This window comes from Tursiops truncatus, chromosome 3, assembly GCF_011762595.2.
Source record: "Tursiops truncatus isolate mTurTru1 chromosome 3, mTurTru1.mat.Y, whole genome shotgun sequence".
In the NCBI taxonomy this organism is placed as follows: domain Eukaryota; kingdom Metazoa; phylum Chordata; class Mammalia; order Artiodactyla; family Delphinidae; genus Tursiops; species Tursiops truncatus.
The window spans coordinates 29,158,022-29,179,568 of record NC_047036.1 but is presented as its reverse complement, the minus strand read 5'-3'; the positions used below and the strand labels follow the sequence as shown (position 1 = coordinate 29,179,568).

At 42.2% G+C, this 21,547-nt stretch overlaps 1 protein-coding gene across 1 annotated transcript in view; it reads right to left on the bottom strand.

The window, feature by feature from the left end:
• Nucleotides 1–21,547, bottom strand: part of SPEF2 (sperm flagellar 2) — a 171,758-nt gene that overhangs the window by 52,916 nt on the left and 97,295 nt on the right. Inside the window, exons 21-27 of the mRNA XM_033852786.2 lie at nt 18,666–18,793; nt 18,444–18,582; nt 14,943–15,080; nt 11,711–11,862; nt 7,409–7,589; nt 3,093–3,240; nt 886–1,014 (exon numbers count right to left, since the gene is read on the bottom strand). Coding sequence (XP_033708677.2) covers nt 886–1,014; nt 3,093–3,240; nt 7,409–7,589; nt 11,711–11,862; nt 14,943–15,080; nt 18,444–18,582; nt 18,666–18,793 — 1,015 coding nt within the window. The remainder of the gene's footprint in view (nt 1–885; nt 1,015–3,092; nt 3,241–7,408; nt 7,590–11,710; nt 11,863–14,942; nt 15,081–18,443; nt 18,583–18,665; nt 18,794–21,547) is intronic.

The following is a 21,547-nucleotide window of genomic DNA, read 5'->3' as shown; positions in this document are numbered from 1 at the left end:
ACCACATATAGAATGAACTGAAGGATGAAGCATACTTAGCTACTGAAAGCAGATGTGGGGACAGGCAACGGGACAAGCATGTGTCCTGACTTCCTGTGTTCAACATCCTTCAGATTTTACTCTTGCAATTATGAAAGCAGGTGGTAGGAGGATGGAGAGAGGGAGAAAAGGAGAGAAGCAAGGGATGGAAAGCATCTTTAGGAGTTAATTGTTTGAGTAGTTAATGGGTCCCAGCTTACCCAATGCTGCATTTTTATGGTTTTGACATCTAGTTTATTGACCATGGTTTCTTTCCCATCCGGATACTTTGGCTCAATTTCTTGATCTTTTCAAATGCCATTTTGAATTTATTATATGACAACTGGAAAAGCCAGAAGAAGACTATGTCTTGTAAAATTGTTGCTCTCTTTAGAGAAGGAGGCCCTTGAACATTATCGATCTATGACTGGCTCTTCTGTGGCCCCTGCTCCCAAGAACTCACTTTCAGGACCCGTTAGCCTTTAGTCAGGGTTTACCTTCCTAATGAGAGGCCTAAATTATTCTTATTATGATATAGAAGGACCTCCTTAGGTAGCCCCAAGCTTTCTTTCAGCCTGTAAAGTCACACCAAGTCTAAAATACTGCTTTTGTTTCTTTTCTTTGAGATTTTAATTTCTGCTGGTGCTCTCCTAACCTCTTCTCAAATTCCCTTTTTGAGATCCCAGCAGACAATAATACGACAGTCAGATCTAGTCTTCATATGGTCACATGAAAACAGCCAACTGAATGTTGTACCTTTCAGTTAGTTTGCTTTGTGTCCTCATAGACAAAAGCCAGCCAGGGGCTGTTTGCCTACTGGTCTGTTTTCTACTTAAAAGTATCATCTTAGTTCTTTCCAATTGCTACCTTCAAATTGCAGGGCAGCAAGATGCTCTTCCTTTATTCTGAGCCTCAGTTTGTTTTCTATTTCCATTTCTTCAGCCTCCTCTGCTGTTACTATTACAGGAGTGGTTTCTGCCATTGGTGGGGATTTACCTGAAAGGGCAATGAAACGTGCTGAGTTACCTGGCAACATACAAGTGTACACGAAGGGACTTGGATACAATGAGGACAAAGTGAAGTGTGTAGGGTGATACACGTCTGGTGATTTGGAAAGGAGAAACCCTGGTCCAGACGGTGTGAGTGATGAAATATTGATAATCTTTCCTTGAGAATTCTCCATGTGGTGTCTGGCTGGACACATATAATAATACCCCCATTCGTCTAGCATCATGGAAAAATGAGGTGTGTGGCTCATGCAGACAGGGTTACAGACACCAAAGAGGATGCAATTTAGTGTTTGGGGACAGAAATTAGCAAACCCCAACATAGCGTTGGCCACCTGGAGAAGTACCGCTTCACAAGGGATACTTGTATTGGCCAAGTGTTTCCCAGGTCCTCATCAAGAGAAGATCAGAGAATAACCTCAAGCAGATAGGTGGAAATGTAGCTGATGGTCAAGAATTCGTAATCTACTTATTGTCTTTTAACTAGTGCTTAAATACAAGTACTTTAATGATTACACACGAGAATTAGAAAATAAGAATTTGCCAGTGTTTGGGCTTCCCTGGTGGCGCAGTGGTTAAGAATCCGCCTGCCAATGCAGGGGACACGAGTTCGAGCCCTGGTCCGGGAAGATGCCGTGGAGCAACTAAGCCTGTGCGCCAAAACTACTGAGCCTGCGCTCTAGAGCCTGCGAGCCACAACTACCGAAGCCTGCGTGCCTAGAGCCCGTGCTCCGCAACAAGAGAAGCCCCTGCTCACCACAACTAGAGAAAAGCCCATGCGCAGCAACAAAAGGCACAACACAGTCAAAAAATAAAATAAATTAAAAAAAAAAAAAGAATTTGTCAGTGTTTGAGAATTTGCCCATAAGAAATGGCAGTGAGATTCTAGCTGCAGGCCACGCTTGTACTATTCTACTTAGTTCAATAAATCTTTCTTGAAGGTCTGATCTCAAGGGGTTCAAATTTTGGGAAGAAGACAAATGTAAACAAAGAAATATAATAAGATGTGTTAATTTCAATAGTGAACTTAAGTATAAATTACAGATGAAAGAGCCCTTAATCTCTCTGGGTTTCTGTTTTAACATCTGTAAAATTAAGAGATTGGACCCAACCAATTATTCCACTAAAGTAAATAGGAAGCATTTCCTTCAAATGCTGCTTGTTTCCTTTATGTTCCGCATCTGAAATGGACCAAGGTCGCCTGTTCTTTACTGTGGGGCTACCCTCTAGCTGCTTGGATGGACTCCATCTGGAAAGCATTTTCTACCCCTCAGATGGAGTGAGATAACTGCGCTTGCCAGGGACCTCTACCTCCCCCATAAAGAAGAATGACCGGTCACATGTCTGTCTCTGCCATTAGACTACAGTCCTATCAGGGCAGGGACCACGTTTCTGCTTTTTTAAGTTTATCGCTGTGTCCTTAGTACCCATCCTCATCATGTTCTGCATGTCAGGGGCCTAACAAACACATCAGGAGCAACTGATCAGTGGAAGGACTTTTGCTCATGTGCTTCCCTCTCTTCCTCTCTTGCCTCAAGTCACTGCAAAAATGTGCAAGTGGAAACATTCAGAGGCCAGGGTAATGTTTGTGGTAGAGCCCACCCTTTCCCCTTTTCATTCCATCCTGCCTCTGAGGCTGAGTTTTAGGTAGGAGGCCTCCAGGAGAGAAGGACTTGCTTGAATGAAACCTGAAACCTGAAACCTGAATTAAACCTGAAACTTACATACTCAGAATTAGCTTTTAACCCTTTCTTGATCAAGGCAGCCAGTGTCAGCCCCCTTGCACACACTTTTCAGATTACATAGTGTCATCTTGGAGTTCTTTTCACATGTTCAAAACTATCTTTGAGATTTATTTCACCCTGGATACACTTGGCTATTCGGATAAATGCTGGCATGGAGAATGTTTGCCAGCTAACACTCCGGCTCACAGAAGACTGGGTCTCGAAGTAAAACCTAATGAACAGCATTCTAGTAGCTCAGAGGCTCATGTGCCTGGTTAAGTGCTTGTTCTCCACCAAGGAGAGGTTAAGCATCCAGGGTTCTGGATGCTAAAGCCATGAATACCTTTTCCTTTTTTGTCCTCTTCTTTCTTCTTGGGCGGCTCCTTTTTCACTTTTTTATTTGCAGCTGCCTGAGGAGGTTTTTCTTTTGCGTCTGCTGTCTGGTTTTCTTTTTCTTCTTCCATGAGTCTCCGATGAATTTCAGCAGCCACCTGGTTGTGTAAGAGCCACATTTCAGTTAATACAACATTTATGAAAGACGATAGCTATTTGGATTTAGCCTCACCCAATTCCATTGAAACCTCATTCTACAGCAAACATGCCATGTACTCAATCTTTACAGAACATTTAAAAGATTCTACTTAAATGGAAACCTGTCCCTGTCCCAAGATGTAGCTTCCCCGAGGCCACCAGTGTGGAGGCCACTCACTTTCTCAAGCCCTGCCTGCCATTTGTCTTTAGTTACACAAACATTTCTTTCTTTTTAATCTCAGACCCTATGGATTTAACACCCACTCTTCTTCCAAGTGCCTGTTATTTCTTGGTCTTCAACCTGGGGCATTCCTTTATATCATTGTTTCTCAGGTTTTTTTTCATTATTGACTGTTTTTAAGTCAGTTTCTCCTAACCACATTCCCCTTCCTGAAATTTTAATACTGTAGAAGGGTCTCTGCCTATGTATTTCATGTGTGTCTGTGCTTCGTACATAAAATTGGTGACAATTTTTCATGTCCTCCAGCCAAGTTTTGGGGGCACATGCCCTGTATTAATTGGGCTCATGGACACTTGAATCCTGGGCTTCCATTCTATTCTAACTCTAGACATCACCCCAGCAAGGTGCAGTGTTCATGAGGATGACCTGTCCCATAGGCTAACTGCATCACTGCTTCTTAACTTCCTCTACTTGGGGGAAATTTCAGCTTCTCTTCATATCAGCACCCTCCTTTCACTCTCATAGATTTCCTGGTATGAGAGATTAGTTGTGTGGTCACAATACAATAGCTGATGAAGGGCAGAGAGGGAGATGTGCGAAGTGCTGCTGGGATCCCTCCATCTTGCCTATGAGGCTGGCTGTGCTCTGCAGGCAGCAGGAAAACCTTGTCTTGGGGCTTGTACAGCTGGGGCTGTGCCTGCAGGTAGAAAGACTGGACTTTTTTTTGCTGTACGCGGGCCTCTCACTGTTGTGGCCTCTCCCGTTGCGGAGCACAGGCTCTGGACGCGCAGGCTCAGCGGCCATGGCTCACAGGCCCAGCCGCTCCGCAGCATGTGAGATCTTCCCGGACTGGGGCACGAACCCGTGTCCCCTGCATCGGCAGGCGGACTCTCAACCACTGCGCCACCAGGGAAGCCCCAAGACTGGACCTTCTGAACCATGTTTTTCTCCGGATATATGCCCAGGAGTGGGATTGAATTTGAAAAAGAATAAATACATGTATATGTATAACTGAATCACTTTGCTGTACATCTGAAACTAACACAACATTGTTAATGAACCATGCTCCAATACAAAATAAAAATTAAAAACATAAAAAAGAGAAAGACTGGACCTGCTAAAATAAGTTCACCTGCCGCTGGTGAGGTGAAGGGCGTTTATGGCTGTAAATCTGAGAAATGAGAGCTGAGACGAGACTCCCAAAATGAAGAAAGAAAACCCGCACACACCATGGGGGCAGTAGCAACATATGGTTGAAAACTTAAAAATCTCAATAAGGCAACTGGTGAGGAAATGGAGGTCCATGGGAGTTTATTTATTTATTACTGTGCTTATTGTGTCCAAGCCTGATGTTATTTCTGGGGAGAACTGGGGGAGGGGCCCAGAGGAGAAACAGGAAGTTGGATAGAGGTGACTAGAAAGACGAAGAAGGCACAATCTAATCTCTTCTCTCAAAGAAGCTTTCAGTCCTGCGGGGGCGATAGACCAGCCAATTCCTGTCCTCTCCAGATTCCCACCACGCTTCATACCCATAGCGCAGCATATCACTCTGCACGACTGTTCTACGCGTGTTAAATCTTGTCCCCAATCTCCAACTGAAATGAGCGCTCCGGAGGACTGAGCCAGCCCTGCTTCTTGGTTTTCTCCATAGCTTTCAGCATCTGTGCTGTGCTCATAGAAGATGTCCAGAAAATGCTTATTGATTGATGGAATTTCTTTGAAAATAATCATATGATACAGAATACACCCACAGCTTCTTCAGTATTAGCAGAACCTTGGAGGGATGCAGAAATGTTTCAGAGAGCTAGGCAGCTTTTTTGTGGGTGTGTATGCGTTTTTTTATTTTTTATTTTTTGCGGTACGCGGGCCTCTCACTGTTGTGGCCTCTCCCGTTGCGGAGCACAGGCTCCGGACGCGCAGGCTCAGCGGCCATGGCTCACGGGCCCAGCCGCTTCGCGGCATGTGGGATCTTCCCGGACTGGGGTACGAACGCATGTCCCCTGCATCGGCAGGCAGACTCTCAACCACTGCACCACCACCTGTATGCATTTTTTTAATCAGATGTTCTGTTGATAAAAATGGATTTCATGATATATACTGTACTTTCAAATTCTTGGTAAAGCTGAAAGCAGACTTGTTAACATTCTCCCCTAAATTGCAAGCAATTCATTTTTGAATGTGTTCTTGCAAACCACGGTGAGTTAGCAATTTCTTTTAAAATTGGATTTTTCTCCTCTGTAAACAACCTTGTGATGATAATTATCATCATCCGCATTTTTCTGGTCCACTTCCCTCAAACACCTCTGGGTCTCTTTCAAAAATTAACATAATTCACAGTACATCCAATAATCGAGCTTGTAAGGCTGAAGAAACTCTAGAAATAATGCTTTGACGCTGTGAGTGTTAAACATGACTTATTTCTTTGAAATCATTGCACACCTGCTAATTACAAGAAAGTTTTACTAAAAATTAACATAACGTACTAAATGAATAGCTCCTGGTAAAACTGCTGTGTAGCGAAAAGCCCATGTTAAAGTGCTCTCATTCCAATTGCCCTGATCTCAGCTGGTCCTGTTCTCTCAGGCCTGTTTCATCTGAAACTCAAAGTTTACTTAAAGACATGTAATATCAAAGTCATAAAAGTCTATTAGAAATATAAAAGCAGGATTCAAATGTAATTATTAGGAATATTAATTACTGAACAATCCTTCCTCCTATGCTTTCTATGTGGTTTTCAAAGGTTCACAAGCAAAGTGGTACAGTTTTGAATAAACTTCTTAATATAATAACCTATTATATTTAATTTCTAAAAAACTTTCATATGCATTATTTCATTGGATCTTGTCAACCATTCAAGAAAGGAAAGATAAGGTAGAATGTCTCCCATGTTACAGATAAAGAATCGAAGACTCAGAGAGGTTAAGTGATTTTCCTAAAATCACACAGCTTAAACAAGAAGTGTAGCCAGTGCTCTTTGTGCTGTATGATACTCTCTTTCTAATAATCTAATATTTAAAATCTCATTTCCTCAGGTAATTTTAATGGGATTCATAAGACTTGTAAGTTGTCTTTATGTTCAATTAACAGTAAGGATACTAATTCATCTACTTTTTTTAGAACTTCTAGATCCGGTTTCCCACTCTCTGGTCCTTGGTAGTTGTAGTCTTTGCGGTGATCCTCCTTGCCATGACCATCATCATTTATATGAACATCAGTGTCACCAGCATAGCGGCAGCAGCATCTCAAGAATGTACTGAGGACTCAGTATTGTGTTAGATGTGGGCATTATGCTAGGTGTAGTGGATACAGAAAGTTTTAGAACCTAGTTAAGTATTCAGGAAAACATTAATAAGGTAAAAATCACAAACAATAACCTAGATACTAAGAGTCAAAAGTGGGAGAGACAATAAATGCTACAAGGATTAGAAGAGCATGCAATCAGAGAAGGCTCAGTCTTCAGGAAACAGACAACCAACTGGTTGGGAATCAAGGTAGGAACTAGTTTTGAAGACTTAAAGAAAGCAGAGGCTGAATTTCTGACTTTAAAACTTGAAAATCTGGCCCTACTGGACACCATGCTTAAATGGCAAGGTTGGCTAGGAGCCTCTTTAGATGGGGTTGCTACTTCCACTTGGCCACAGTCCCACTCCACCCTATTGCCTTATACTTAACCCATCTCATTGACATTTCCTGCTTGGCCCTGTAGAGCCCTGCACTTGGAACCCTGGGCCAGCATAGAAAATAATCTAAATGTTGGTTCACTCCTTTCTTGTCCTCATATATTTGCTGATTGAACTTTTTCTTTCAGAAAAAAAGAAAAAACTTCTGGGAGGTATAGATTTATATTGTGAACATTGTGTAAATTTTCTGTTCATAGCATATTACCAACTTTGGAAGTTAATGAATGGGTATTACTGAAAGGAAACGTAGTAACCAGCACTGCTTACCATGTGAGATATTGCTAAAGAAGACTGCTGCCACGTGTCCATCACCATCTTCTCATCGGCCTCAAAGTTTAACTCTATGTTTTCCAGTGAGTAATCAATCTTGCCCTTCAGTATGGCTTTTGTTTTTGGTTTGGATAAAGATGACGCTGGAGAATTGGGTCTTTGATGAACTAGGGGAATTCTTGGGAAAACGAACAAAAAAGAAATATAAAGATTTTATTTAACAGAATCCTATTTTTGTGTCCATGTTACTTGGTGAATTTCATTGTCCTGCTTTAATCTCAATTTTCACAGTTTTCTTGGAAGAACTCTTTAGATGGAGAAATGACTATGAAAGGCTGTATTGTGGTCTACACCTCCTAGAGAAATGGAAATAAAAACAAAAATAAACAAATGGGACCTAATGAAACCTAAAAGTTTTTGCAAAGCAAAGGAAAACATAAACAAGACAAAAAGACAACCCTCAGAATGGGAGAAAATATTTGCAAATGAAGTAACTGACAAAGGATTAATCTCCAAAATTTACAAGCAGCTCATGCAGCTCAATATCAAAAACTCAAACAACCCAATCCAAAAATGGGCAGAAGACCTAAATAGACATTTCTCCAAAGAAGATATACAGATTGCCAACAAACATATGAAAGGATGCTCAACATCACTAATCATTAGAGGAATGCAAATCAAAACTACAGTGAGGTATCACCTCACACTGGTCAGAATGGCCATCATCAAAAAATCTGTAAACAATAAATGCTGGAGAAGGTGTGGAGAAAAGGGAACTCTCTTGCATTGTTTGTGGGAATGTAAATTGTTACAGCCACTATGGAGAACAGTATGGAGGTTCCTTAAAAAACTAAAAATAGAACTACCATATGACCCAGCAATCCCACTACTGGGCATATACCCTGATACAACCATAATTCAAAAAGAGTCACGCATCACAATGTTCATTGCAGCTCTATGTACAATAACCAGGACATGGAAGCAACCTAAGTGTCCATCGACAGACAAATGGATAAATAAGATGTGGTACATATATACAACAGAATATTACTCAGTCATAAAAAGAAACGAAATTGAGTTATTTGTAGTGAGGTAGATGGACCTAGAGTCTGTCATACAGAGTGAAGTAAGTCAGAAAGAGAAAAACAAATACCGTATGCTAACACATATATATGGAATATATAAAAAAAATAAAAAACACAAAAGTGGTTCTGAAGAACCTAGGGGCAGGATAGGAATAAAGACGCAGACATAGAGAATGGACTTGAGGACACGGGGAGGGGGAAGGGTAAGCTGTGACAAAGTGAGAGAGTGGCATGGACATATATGCACTACCAAAGGTAAAATAGATAGCTAGTGGGAAGCAGCCGCATAGCACAGGGAGATCAGCTTGGTGCTTTAGTGACCACCTAGAGGGGTGGGATAGGGAGGGTGGGAGGGAGATGCAAGAGGAAGGAGATATGGGGATATATGTATATGTATAGCTGATTCACTTTGATACAAAGCAGAAACTAACACACCCTTGTAAAGCAATTATATTCCAGAAAAGATGTTAAAAAAGAAAAAAAAATGTTTTATGGTCTAGAAAGTCTAACAAGAGGAAACTAGAGACAAGCAATGCTAAAACATAATTTTTAGGTCTAATTCTCAGTAATTATGAGGAGGGGGATTAAACAATGGCAATTATGAAGACATGCAAGTTTGAAATTTATCTGGGATATAAACTTCTGACAAGGTATAAATCAGTCATGAAAAGCAAACCAATAGAACTGGACGTCACTTCTTTAAAACGACTAGCAGTTGGCTTCCGGAAGTAGACAGTTAAAAAGCAGGATATGACAGATGTGAGGTCTGCAAGGGGGTGTCCCACGGAGGTGTGAGAGCTCCAGCAGCCCTCCCTACCCTTGAGAATGGGCGATGAAGGCTGTCTCTGTTTCGTAAAGTGCTGTGGGAACACAGAGTTAAGCTGCCTCTCCCCCTTTCTCGACCATATTGCTGCCCCTATGTAGAGATTTTAGAGCTGCCCCTGAGAATGTCCTATCCTTGAAGGATCCCAAGATCTCAAAGGCTAACTTCAGGGAACGATCCACCGAGCAGAATGCTAATTGCGCTGGGATCCCCCTCGGTGATAGAACATAGGAAGAGTTTTCGGCTAGGGCAAGGAATGGGCAGAGAGGAGCTCCAGGGATGCCTTTGCTAACATTGGAGGAGGAACAAGCATTTGGCTTGCAGACTCAAGTTGCCAGGGACCAGAGCAGTGATGCAGAAAGCTGGCTGTGAACTCCAGCACGCAATTGGCTTGGCCTTGTTTTGAAGCATCGGACAAGGTTTTCTGAAGTTGGCTCTTTGATTCTCATAGTGCTTGGAATTCTGACAGTGCACCATGCCATAAAAAGCAACGTGTTGAGGGTCTACAACTCAGTATATGTCCACCCACAAGGAGAGTTGACGTTTTAATAATCAAGTAGTGCTTAATCTCAGTCACTGAGACGTGAGATTCACGTGTCTAATAAGATAAAGGCTGTGTGATCATCTCTACATGTTTAATACGGGGCGATAGGCATTCCTAACACCTTGCTTTGGAGGACAGCAGTGGTGACGTATCATTTAGAAAAGGGATTTGGATTTAGAATTCATTTACTGGGAAAAATTCTGGTCATCTAGCTCTCTCACTATCAGTAGATGTATCAGTAGATACGAACTGGGGCATGTCACTCGACTTTCTGAGGCTCCATTCCTTCTGGAAAAATACAAATATAATAATAATATTGTTACACATTATTGGTTATTAGTTAACACCATTATTATTATTATTATTATTAGGTTGTTGGAGGAATAAACTAGACAAGCTATGTGAACATGCTTAACACTCTGCTCGTTTCCCTATACATATGAAAGAGACTGGTTGGTTGGTTGACGCATTGATTGGCTGAGAGTTCCAGGGTATACTCACAGCAGTGATCTGAGGTTGAGACTGGTGCAGAGTGTTTTGCAAAAAGTAAGAACTGGCTGTTCTTTTGCCTGTTTCATTCTACTAACCAACATTAATAGCTTCCCCATTATGCCTGACTTGCTATTTTGTGCTAAGAACAGAATGCCCTGCTACTGTAGACATTGAAACTTGGCCTCTTTTGATGACTCTGACTGTTCCTATCACTTTGGGAAATTTTTATTGTTCTTAATTACAAAGGTCTCTTTCAGAAGCTTGCTGAGTTAAACATTTCGCTTGTATCTGTGTCAAAAAGAGGGTTCAGACTTCTTGTGTTTTCTTGCTTACTCGTAGTCCTGACAAGGACATGATGGGACCAGATGGAAGAAGCCTAGAGAGAAATGGGCCTCAGATCACTGTGGAATCCTATCATGCACAGGCCATTGCAAATCCTTTCTGGAATAAGGGAGGGTAAAATGAGGAATGTAAGAACATGCGATACTCACAATTAAAACAGTGCATGTGAGGAAGAAGGGTTTGTTGTCATATTATGCAATAATATGATGACAATAATAGTCATCACTTATTGAGAGGCACTGGGACTAGGTCTCAAGTCTTCTGACTCCCAGGCATGGTGCTACGTGTTTTGAGGATTTCATTTTCTGTAATCTTCACAACAACCCTACTTTACAGATAAGGAAACCAAGTCTTAAGAGAGTTGAGGTGACTTTCCCAAACAAATTGTTTTAATTTACTTACATATAGCTAGTAATTGCCTGAAAATGTCATTTTTCTTCCACCCTTACCACCAAGTTTATTTTCTTACCGGTGGGAATCTGATGTTAGACTGCTACTAAGTTTCAGTCTCACAAAGTCATGATCACATATGACTGAGTCTTTACTGTTTCTCAATTTCCTAACCTGTAAAAGAAGACTCATAACACCTGCCATTGTCATTTATATAATGCCATGCACACACACAAATGCCCACATACGCACAGAGCAGCTTGGGACCTTTCATAAAAGTGGTAGAGGGTCACGATCCCTTACTAGAAACCCTTGTGGTCAAAAGTGTTTCAGAATTCAGAATTTGTATAGACTATATATTCCATAATATCCCCAGCAGTCTGTTGGAAGCACTCTGTAACAAAACACACTACATCTCTGCAGCAAAAATGAGTAGATATTCACTATAAATGGGATAAATAACGCATATCAATAGTCTTGAGTCGAAGTTTTCAGTTTTTAGAGTTTTTTTTGGATTTTGGATTAGCAGATACAAGACTGTGGTTTTATTAGTGGTATTCAATTTAAAATCACAAAGCTTTATGTTGAGACTGATTACAGTGCAACGTGATAGCCCGCCTTACCTAAGCTGGAAGTCCAAAGTATCTTTACTATCCAGTTGGACCAATGGGACTCGAGTAAATCTCTTAGTGTCATCTGTTGGGATTTTACATTCCATTCCCCTGTAATAATCTTGAAGCAGTCTCTTCGTATCTTGGAAATGGTTCAGTTCTGCCTTTAATAGAAAATACGAATGTTAATACCCAAGACAGAACAAGCTGATCTGTACATATGTTCTGTATAAGCCCTGTAAGCACTATTTTATTTTTTTATTATTTATTTATTTATTGTTTTTGCGCGGTATGTGGGCCTCTCACTGTTGTGGCCTCTCCCGTTGCGGAGCACAGGCTCCGGATGCGCAGGCTTAGCGGCCATGGCTCACGGGCCCAGCCGCTCCGCGGCATGTGGGATCTTCCCAGACCAGGGCACGAAGCCGTGTCCCCTGCATCGGCAGGCGGACTCTCAACAACTGCGTCACCAGGGAAGCCCTGAATAAGATGCCATCATATATCATATGAGCAGAATTGATCAAAAGTCCTCTCAGATTTATGGTAACTAGTAAATAATGCTTTCTTACTGTTTCTCTCATCACAAAAACTTAGTTTTGAAAGAAATCTTAGAAATTCCCTAGAATAGCATTTTCTAAAATTTATTTTGTAGAAGCTTTGTCCTATAAGCTCTTAAGGAGCACCATGCTGGGAAAAAAACAAACAAAAACTTTGCAAAGTCAAATAATTTCAGAAATGTTAGGTTAACATACCAAAAGAGTTTCCTTATTGCAGGGCATCTTAATATCTTAATATGTCAATATGCTTGTCAATCTCCCAGGGAGAGGGAAGGGTAGAGTACAGAGCCCTTCCCAAAGTCTTCTGATCATCAAGTCCCTGTTTTGTGAAACATCTTGTAGGGCTAGTGTTCTGTGGAATCCACTTTGGGAAACACTTATCTAGGCACAGGCCCTTGAAAACTTTCATGAAGATTCTTTCCCCTCCATAAACATGTGCAAGCTTCTGCTTATGAGCTCCTGGACCAGCAGCTCAAGTACCTGAAAAGTCTGTTATTCGATGGACAGTTCCAATCATTAGGATTGTTTTTCATTTATTGAACTGAAATCTACTACTCTCCTGTAGTTTACAGCTTTGGTTCTTCATAGAATCATGCCAATCAGTGCAGAACTAGGCTTCTTCTGTTCTAGGTGGCCAGCCTTTAACTATGTGAACACTGATGACAAAGCAGTGGTTAGGGCTACTGGCTCAAGAGTTAGATTCCCTCAGTCCAAATCCCAGCTCTCCTACTACTGACATGTGGCATTGGGCAAATCACTTCATCTAGGTTTGCCTCAGTTTCCTCATCTGTGAAATGAGGATTGTGAAAGAATTGACAGCCTAGGGTTGTTGTGAAGGTTTAACCTTCACATGAAGGGTCCTTAGAACAGAGTAAGAACTTAATAAATATTAGCCTTTATTTCCTTTGCCCTCTTTTTTCCTAGTTGGCTTTAGATGTGGATTCTGTTTCTCAGGGAGAGGGTCTGAAATGTAGGTCTTGTGGGGTGTAAGAGTTTTACCATTTCTGAAAAAGGCATATATTGCTTGGACTAATGGGAATGATTTACAAAAATTCTCTAATCCCTTTGCCTTCGTTACTGGGTTTCAGTTATTTCTACCATAAACCTTTGAAACAGCTGTTCCAGCATTCAATCTCTGCTTACCCAAACTGGTGTCCCAGGGATGTTACCCAGGCAGGTTTAGGCTGCTGGCTGTCTTGCCTTCATCCTCAGCACAGCCCATGACTTGTGGCCCCCACCTGGATCCCAGAGCTAGCAATCAGTGAGGCTGCTACTGCTTCTCAGGCTGCTGCCTCCTGTGGTCCAGCTTGCTCCCGAACCAGGGGCTTGTCCCTGTGAGTGCTGGATGTACTCGCATCCATGGTCATTTGTTGAACAAGGATTTATTGAACACCTACTATGCGCTAGCTCCAGTGATCCTCAGCTAAATATTCTCATTTCCTGCAGTAACTCCTCCTGTAAGCTAATCAGTTCAAGATCTGAAAGGTACCCTTTTCTACTCTATCCTCACTGCTATTTTCTTAGGAAAATATACTCATGTAGACACAGCTTAACCAAGACAGCCTTCATAATCCTCTCAGCATGACTAAACTATAGACAGGTTTCTTCCTAACTCCAGACTCCTGACCTCCCTTTTCTCAGAGTATTTACTTTAGGAAACTTGTCTTTGTAAGTCCATTCTCTGTCCCTTTGATATGTAAATCTTTTCAAAATCCTCCTGCTGGTTTTAGAAATCAGAACTGTCTCTCTCAAGAACCTGGGAACCATCTCTTTGAAATGTAAGCATATGAAATGAAAATGGAACTCCTATGTCCTGGTCCTCTGGGAGGAGCGGAGTCTGACTTAGGAAGACACCTTGCTCCAAGTTGTAAAACTACGTGCATCAAGAAGAGAAGGGAGGGCTTCCCTGGTGGCACAGTGGTTGAGAGTCTGCCTGCTGATGCAGGGGACACGGGTTCGCGCCCTGGTCCGGGAAGATCCCACATGCCACAGAGCGGCTGGGTCTGTGAGCCATGGCCGCGGAGCCTGTGCTCCGCAGCGGGAGAGGCCACAAAAAAAAAAAAAAAAAAAAAAGAGAGAAGGGAAAGTTTACTTTTCCTTTAGACGAGGCCAATCAAGCAACACAGGTTGTGCATGATACCCCACCTTGCGCCAGTTCTTAAAAACCCTCCAGCCCTTATTCTTGGCATAAAATCAACGTCTGTCTCTTCAACTTGTCCAGTGCAATTCATTATTTTAACGGGCTGCAAAAATAAATTAATCAGATTTTTCCAATGAATGGTCTATTTTTCCAATCTGGACACAAACGTTTTTCAGGAATCGAGTGCCTGCTGAGTCTGATCCAGCCCACGCTCTTGTGGCAGGGCTGCTTTCCCGGGGACACTGTGGGTGTCCGCTGGGAGAGGCTGGCGTGGTAACGACCCAGGACAGACACCATCTCTGCTGTCCCCTCCACAGCTCTAGGCCACCTGGAAACAGCTGGTGAGCTGTAGCTTGAGATGCTACCAGTTCCGGTGTTTGTTTGGCTGGGGACAGAATGGCTTATTTCAGCTAACCTCCTTGGCAAGTGGGAGCTCAGGCTGGGCAGAGCGCTGTGAGTAAAACAATCCCCTCACATTCCCAGAGGAGTGGTTACAGGACGGACGTGGCCGTGGAGAGAAGTCTGTGTCATCCTGACCGGCCGCTCTTACCTGCATCAGCGAGAAGAAATGGTTCATCGCGATTCCGATCACGTCCTGCAACCAGCTCTCGTTAATGATGTCCAGACACTCCTGCTCTGCCTCTCCCCTGCGGGCATCACAGATGTCCCATAGGCGGTCCCGTAAGTCCTGCACACAAACACTGCTGTGAGACTTCAGAATCACAGCTCAGACGACCTCCGTATAATAAAACTAGAATCCTTTGCCTGTCTTAATGCGTCTGAAGAAATTTAGACCTAATACACTCATATATATTATCCCTTCGGTAAACAGATATTTATTTTGCTTCTACTCTGTCAGGCCTTAACTTTCTAAGACCCCCTCAGCACACCTTGTGCCCAGGTCCACGGTTTACTTTATTCATGAGGGGCTATGTTTTATGTATTCTAATCCTTCCTCACAAGATTTGATTGACCAAAAAAGACCTTTCAGGGAATTTTTGAGGAAATGGTGTATTGTTGGTGTAAGAAATATGCCGCTTTATTGAATCCGAGGGCAGAGGCTCATTAATTAATCATGAGTGGAGCATGTCATTCTCCAAGAAATAGGGTCTGAGCTTAATAGGACTGTCTGAAAATAAGCTTTGTATTACAGAGCTAGCAGTGAAAAAAAATCTTTCAAAGATCCCAGCTCTGCCACTTACCAGATCCTGAGGAATAATGTTGATGATACCTTTCTATGTGTGTCAGTGTTCAGAATATAAGTCATTAGACTTATATTGACTCATTTAATGCCTCACAACCACCTCGGGTCCTATTATTTTCTTCATTTTGCAGATGAGGATACTGAGTCAGTCACAGAGAGGTTATTTTCCTAAAGTCACATTATGAGCAAGTGGTGGAGACAGGATATGAGCCTGTGGGCTTGTCTGTACCACTAGATTAGGGCTCAGTTCCTTGACCTGTAAAATGGGGATATTGTTTACCCTTTGGATGTGCTGCAGTTAGCCTAAGCCTGTAAAGCACTTAGCACAGTATTTAGCACACAATAATTCCTCAGTTATAAACAGTATCATAATCTTATTCATAGCAATAACATATCTGTTTAATTAAAATTCCATTAAGAAAATATATACAGTCCAATAAAACTTGACAGTTTTCACGATCATAATAATTGATTGAACATTTACTGTGTGTTGGGCATTGTGTTAAGTGCCTGACGTTGATTACCTCACAAATCCCCACAGTAACCAAGGGAGAAGTTTCTGATGAGAAATTTGACGCCCAGAGATGTTGAGTCACTTGCCTATGGTTTCAGCGCGGTGAAGTCAGGAATTCGAACGCAAGCAGTTTGGTTCCAGTGCCTATAGTGGATTTTACTTCTGTGATGCTGTGTTTATGGAACACTTAGCATTTTGGTTTGTTATCTTGTGGGGGCTTCACATGAAATGAAAACATCACAGGCATTTTTATAGCTATACACTAGTATCAGAACAGTATGCCATTCTTTTAGAGCTGACCTTGATGTCTCCCTGGTCTTTCCACAAATGCTATATCAGACATCCAGTGAGGACTGGCTTCTGCTCCTCAAACATTTATACATTTTAAAAAGACAGGAGAGGAAGCAGTTGAGGAGAAAGTACAAAAGCAGGAGCCTGGGATCTTGTTTCTAGCTCTCTTTCTGCTCCCGACTCACTGGGAGGCGTTAGCAAGTACCAGTGTCTCTGTGGCTTGGTTTTCTAATGGTAAAGTGAGGACAACATGATAGCAGAACCTTTCCATTAACTTCTTAGGATTGGAATGAAAGAAGCCAAGAACAAGGAATATTACCAGGAATAAAAAGGTTAACTACTGGCAAATAGGATGATGGATTTGTCATTTCCAATTTTGCTTCTTTTAAATATCTAATCTGTCTGTAATAAACATATGGTACTTCTGGAATACAGGAGGGCCAGGATTGTGAATAGGCAGGAAGGAGATAGGAAAGGCAGATATGTTTTAGGATTACCATTTGAGGAATGTCTAAGAACAGGTAAAAGACTTCAGTTTATTGGGACATTGATTAATGCAATACCTCCTGGATTAAACCCTCCAGCACCCTGGTCATCCAAGTTACCATAATGCCTTCACTTAATTTCAATAGCTTCCCAGCTGGTTTTCCAACTGCTCTCAAACACACCAAGCATCCTCCCTCTTCAGTGCCTTCGCTTTTCCCTATGCCTGCTACACTCTTCCTCCCCAAATCTGCATGGCTTATCTCACTCAATCTCTCTTGTCCTGAGTTTGCTCAAATATTGCCTTCTCAGTGGGCCTTTCCACAACTACCATATACTAAAAGGTATATCAACGTTCCTTCCCTCATTGCCCTGCTTTCCTCCTTCACGTAGCTCATATTATCAGTGACGTACTCGCTATACATTTACTTATTTATTGCTCATCCTTTGCACTCTGGCCCCCAGAACATAAACATCCTGAGGTCATAGGCTTTTTGTTCAGTGTTGAACCCCCCGCCCCTTGAGCAGTGCCAGGACCATGGTAGATGCTCAATAAATATTCACAGAGCAGATGAATGGGTCATGGGGGTAGAGCTTGGGAATTTGTTGTCGTTGACAAATAAATACTGAGATTATAATCAGATATGACTACTAGTAGCCTATACTTAAGGTTGTGGAAGGGGAAAGACTTCCCCTGACAGGATAAGGGGCTCTGTAAATCTACACAGGAAAGACAAAAGGTGAGAGATTGAAATCAGGCTTCTTGTACATCAGAGGACCTTTTCTAAAGCATCAGGGTAATATACTCTGAATTTATCATATACTTATGAATTTATCAAAATCTGCCTGTCTACCAAGTGACAGGCACTGTGCTGCTGGAATACCAAGATGTATGAGATTTGGTACCTTCCCTCAAGGGATCTAGTCAACAGAGGCAACACTTCAGGCTTTCTGGGATGTTCCCTCATTCCTCTTCTCCCTGACATCAACCAACCATATAAATGTAGCCAAGAGAGGCACGTACTTAATACCAGGCTTGGACACACTTACATGACCCAACAAAAGGGTTAGGAGTCTACAAAGTAGATGCCCAGAATGCTCTTGCACCGCTGGCCTTGGCTTCTCCTTTCACAAGCACTGGCTACCATATTCTCATTCTGAGCTCAAAGTACAGAAGAGCGATTGTTCTTGAAAGTCGGCAGGTTGGTGTTCAAACCATTTCTCCCCTCATCCTCACACCTCATGAGAGTAAGAAGGGGATGAATTAGGCTTTTTTTGTTTGTTTGTTTTGTTTTGCAGTATGCGGGCCTCTCACTGCTGTGGCCTCTCCCGTTGCGGAGCACAGGCCCCGGACGCGCAGGCTCAGCGGCCATGGCTCACGGGCCCAGCCGCTCTGTGGCATGTGGGATCTTCCCGGATCGGGGCACGAACCCGTGTCCCCTGCATCGGCAGGCGGACTCTCAACCACTGCGCCACCAGGGAAGCCCTGAATTAGGCTTTTGAAGTACAAGATTTGAGAGTGTGGAAACTCTGGCCCCGCGGGTCATGGATTCCCTTACATTCACTCTTTGGTGTCGTTCAGCCTTCATTTCCTCATCATCCCACAGGTCATCAGGAAGAGAGTTGAAATCAGCCTGCCACTGAGATACAAAATCTTGCTTGTGGTCCGGACGCCTTAGAAACTGCTGGAAATCTGTTCTGTAAGGCATTCAGAGAATCAGACGGAGCTTATATGTCCTGCCTGTAAACTACACAGTTGTAACTTTGGAAACTTTACTTACCTAATATCATATAAGTAAGCAAGCACCGTATGCTGGCCTTCTCTCAGATGCCTGAGTACTGTTTTGATGGAATTTATATAGGAATTTTCTATCAGTTTCCAGTAAGGTACTAAAAATGATTGTATTTCCTGTTAAATGGTAAAGCATAAAGATCATAATTTCAAAGTGAAAATTCTTCTGCGTAATTGAGTCAAAAGGGCACTACTAAGCAAGAAGATCAAGTTGCAACTGTAGCCACTTAAGGCAACTCTGTGAAACTTCTTGCTCCTCCTTCCTCCCCTCCCCCAGCTAATTCCTATTTCAAATCATTTTTCATGTCTGAGCACAGACATATTTTTTTCCAGAAATCCTTCCCTGATCCATCAAGTGTATAGGGTCATCCTCTGAAGTTCTGAAGTCCCACCTTAGCACCCTGTACTTCTCTCATTAGAGAACTGATGGCATTAATTATAACTGTTTATTTATTAGTCTATATTCACCTCTAGAACAGCAGTCTCATAAAACCAGGAAGAATTACTATCTTATTCACCACTAAACAGTTTTTCCTATAATTACCACAATGTCTGGGACATAGTAAGTGCTCAAGAAATATTTATTGAATGAGTGAATTGAATAATCACAGACCTCACATTTTGCCTAAGTTGGAGAACACCTAGGGTTCTTGTCAGGGTGATGATGAGTTATTTCTCTGAATTCTCCCTTGAGGTTTTACCTTTGTTGTAAAGTGCACCATGAAAATCAGAAAGTTTCTTTTACATTATCTTTAATGATGCAAATAAACAATGAAAAATAAGAAGTAATCAAATTGAAATAAAGTTGAAGATTTTTTTTTTTTTTTGCGGTACGCGGGCCTCTCACCGCTGTGGCATCTCCTGTTGCGGAGCACAGCCTCTGGACGCGCAGGCCCAGCGGCCATGGCCCACGGGCCCAGCCGTTCCGCGGCACGTGGGATCCTCCCAGACTGGGGCATGAACCCGTGTCCCCTGCATCGGCAGACGGACTCCCAACCACTGTGCCACCAGGGAAGCCCCCATATTATATTTTAATATAAACTTTCTGTACGAATTTTTCCCTTATTGGTTGTGCATTTATTTATTCAGGGGCTTGCACATGGGGACCTTGGAGGTCATCTGGGCTAACTTCCTCTTCAACTGAGAAATGCCAAGAGATCTAGACACAGATTATCCAATCTCTGTGGACCTCACTGATACATTAGGCACATTTCAATGCAACCCCCTTTAGGGTCACACAACTTGTGTTAGTGGAAAATGCTTCCTGTGTTGAGCAGAAATTTGCCTTTCTGTATTTTCTACTTATAAGCCCTAGCTGTGCCCTTTGGAGAAGGACAGTCTACATTCACACCATCTTCTCTATGACAGCCTGTCAAATATTTGAAGACATTGGTGAGGAGAAGTAGGCTGGGATTCAGGATGAAACTCGCTTGCTTTTGTATTTCCAGCATCTAGTACAGCATTTGCAAATAACAGGTACTCAACAAATGTTAATATAGATGTAAGCGGAGTCACCTGAACCCAATTTTATCATCAGTTAAATTTTCAGGAGACTGGATGGCACTGGATGGCTTCATCTGGTTCTAAAGGCCTATGATTCTATGTCTAACCATACTTCAAGTATTCATTTATCATACACATTTACAGTTCTTTCAATGCTCCTCTGAAATTATTTTAACACCTTTCTCTTACCTAGAGCCCCTCTCTGGTTTCTAGTTTTTCATGATCTTTCTTAAAAGATGTGGTATCCAGAGTGGTGCTGAAGACCATTTTAAGTAAGCTGACTACTAAACTTCCCTCCTGGTGACTTCAAGTCATTAATTAACACTCTGTGCGAGGAGAGTTACCACCTAGGAATGGACCTAATTGAACTAACATCCTGTTCACAGTTCTTAGTTATTTACAAGAACTTCATGAGAAATTGTCAAATGGTATTTTGAATTCAAGGTATACTATGTTCATGGTACCTCTCTGACCCACCTACTCGACCTTGCTATCAAAGAAAAGGAACAGGCCAGTTCAGCAGGACTTAGTCTTAGTAAACCTGTCTGACCTCTGGGTGATCACTTTGTATGTTACAAGTGCTTAGAGGCATGTGTTTAATAATTTTCTTTCCAATTTTGTCAGGGATTAACATCTGGATCATTGGTCTTGTATGCTACTAAATCCCGTCCACCTTTTGTTAAACATTTAGTCATTAGCCCACATCTGGTCTTCTAGATTCTCCCGTATCTTCTGTGATTTCTATGAGTTATCGATAATGTCCCATCTGTAGTTTATTTAATTCTCTGGGACATTATTTTTCTGGGTCTAGGCACTTGAACTTATGTGACGTGACTAGATGTTAAGACCTATCCTTTCCAATTAAATAGTCTTCTCTTCATTGACTGAAGCATAATAGGAAATTGGGCAGCCAAAGCAAGTATCCTCCAAGCTTCAGAAGCTAGAAAGCAAAGACCTATCACTCCACTGCCTCCTTGGTGGTCTCTGAACCTTCCCTTGGGGCTGGCAAAGGGATAAGGACCCAGGCTCCGCTTGAACTTGGTTGCTGCCTCCACCTGAGAGAGCCAGATATGCAAGCAATCCCCCTCTTTCTCTCACTCTCTCTCCTTCCCCATGCCTATTGAGGTAAGATATATCTGGGGTCCCTGGAAGGCCTGGAACTAGGGTTGCCAGATAAAGTATAGGATGCCTATATATACTTCATTGATTATCTCAAATTTAAATTCATTTAACTGGGCATCTGTTTTTCCTCTCCATTAGTAGGTAAGCTGTGCAGCTCATGTGTGAGAAGCTTAGAGTAGAAAAGGACTAGGGTAGGTCATGTGGTCTGCTTTGTTTCCAGGTTCTAGGCTAATTCTGCTTGTAGCA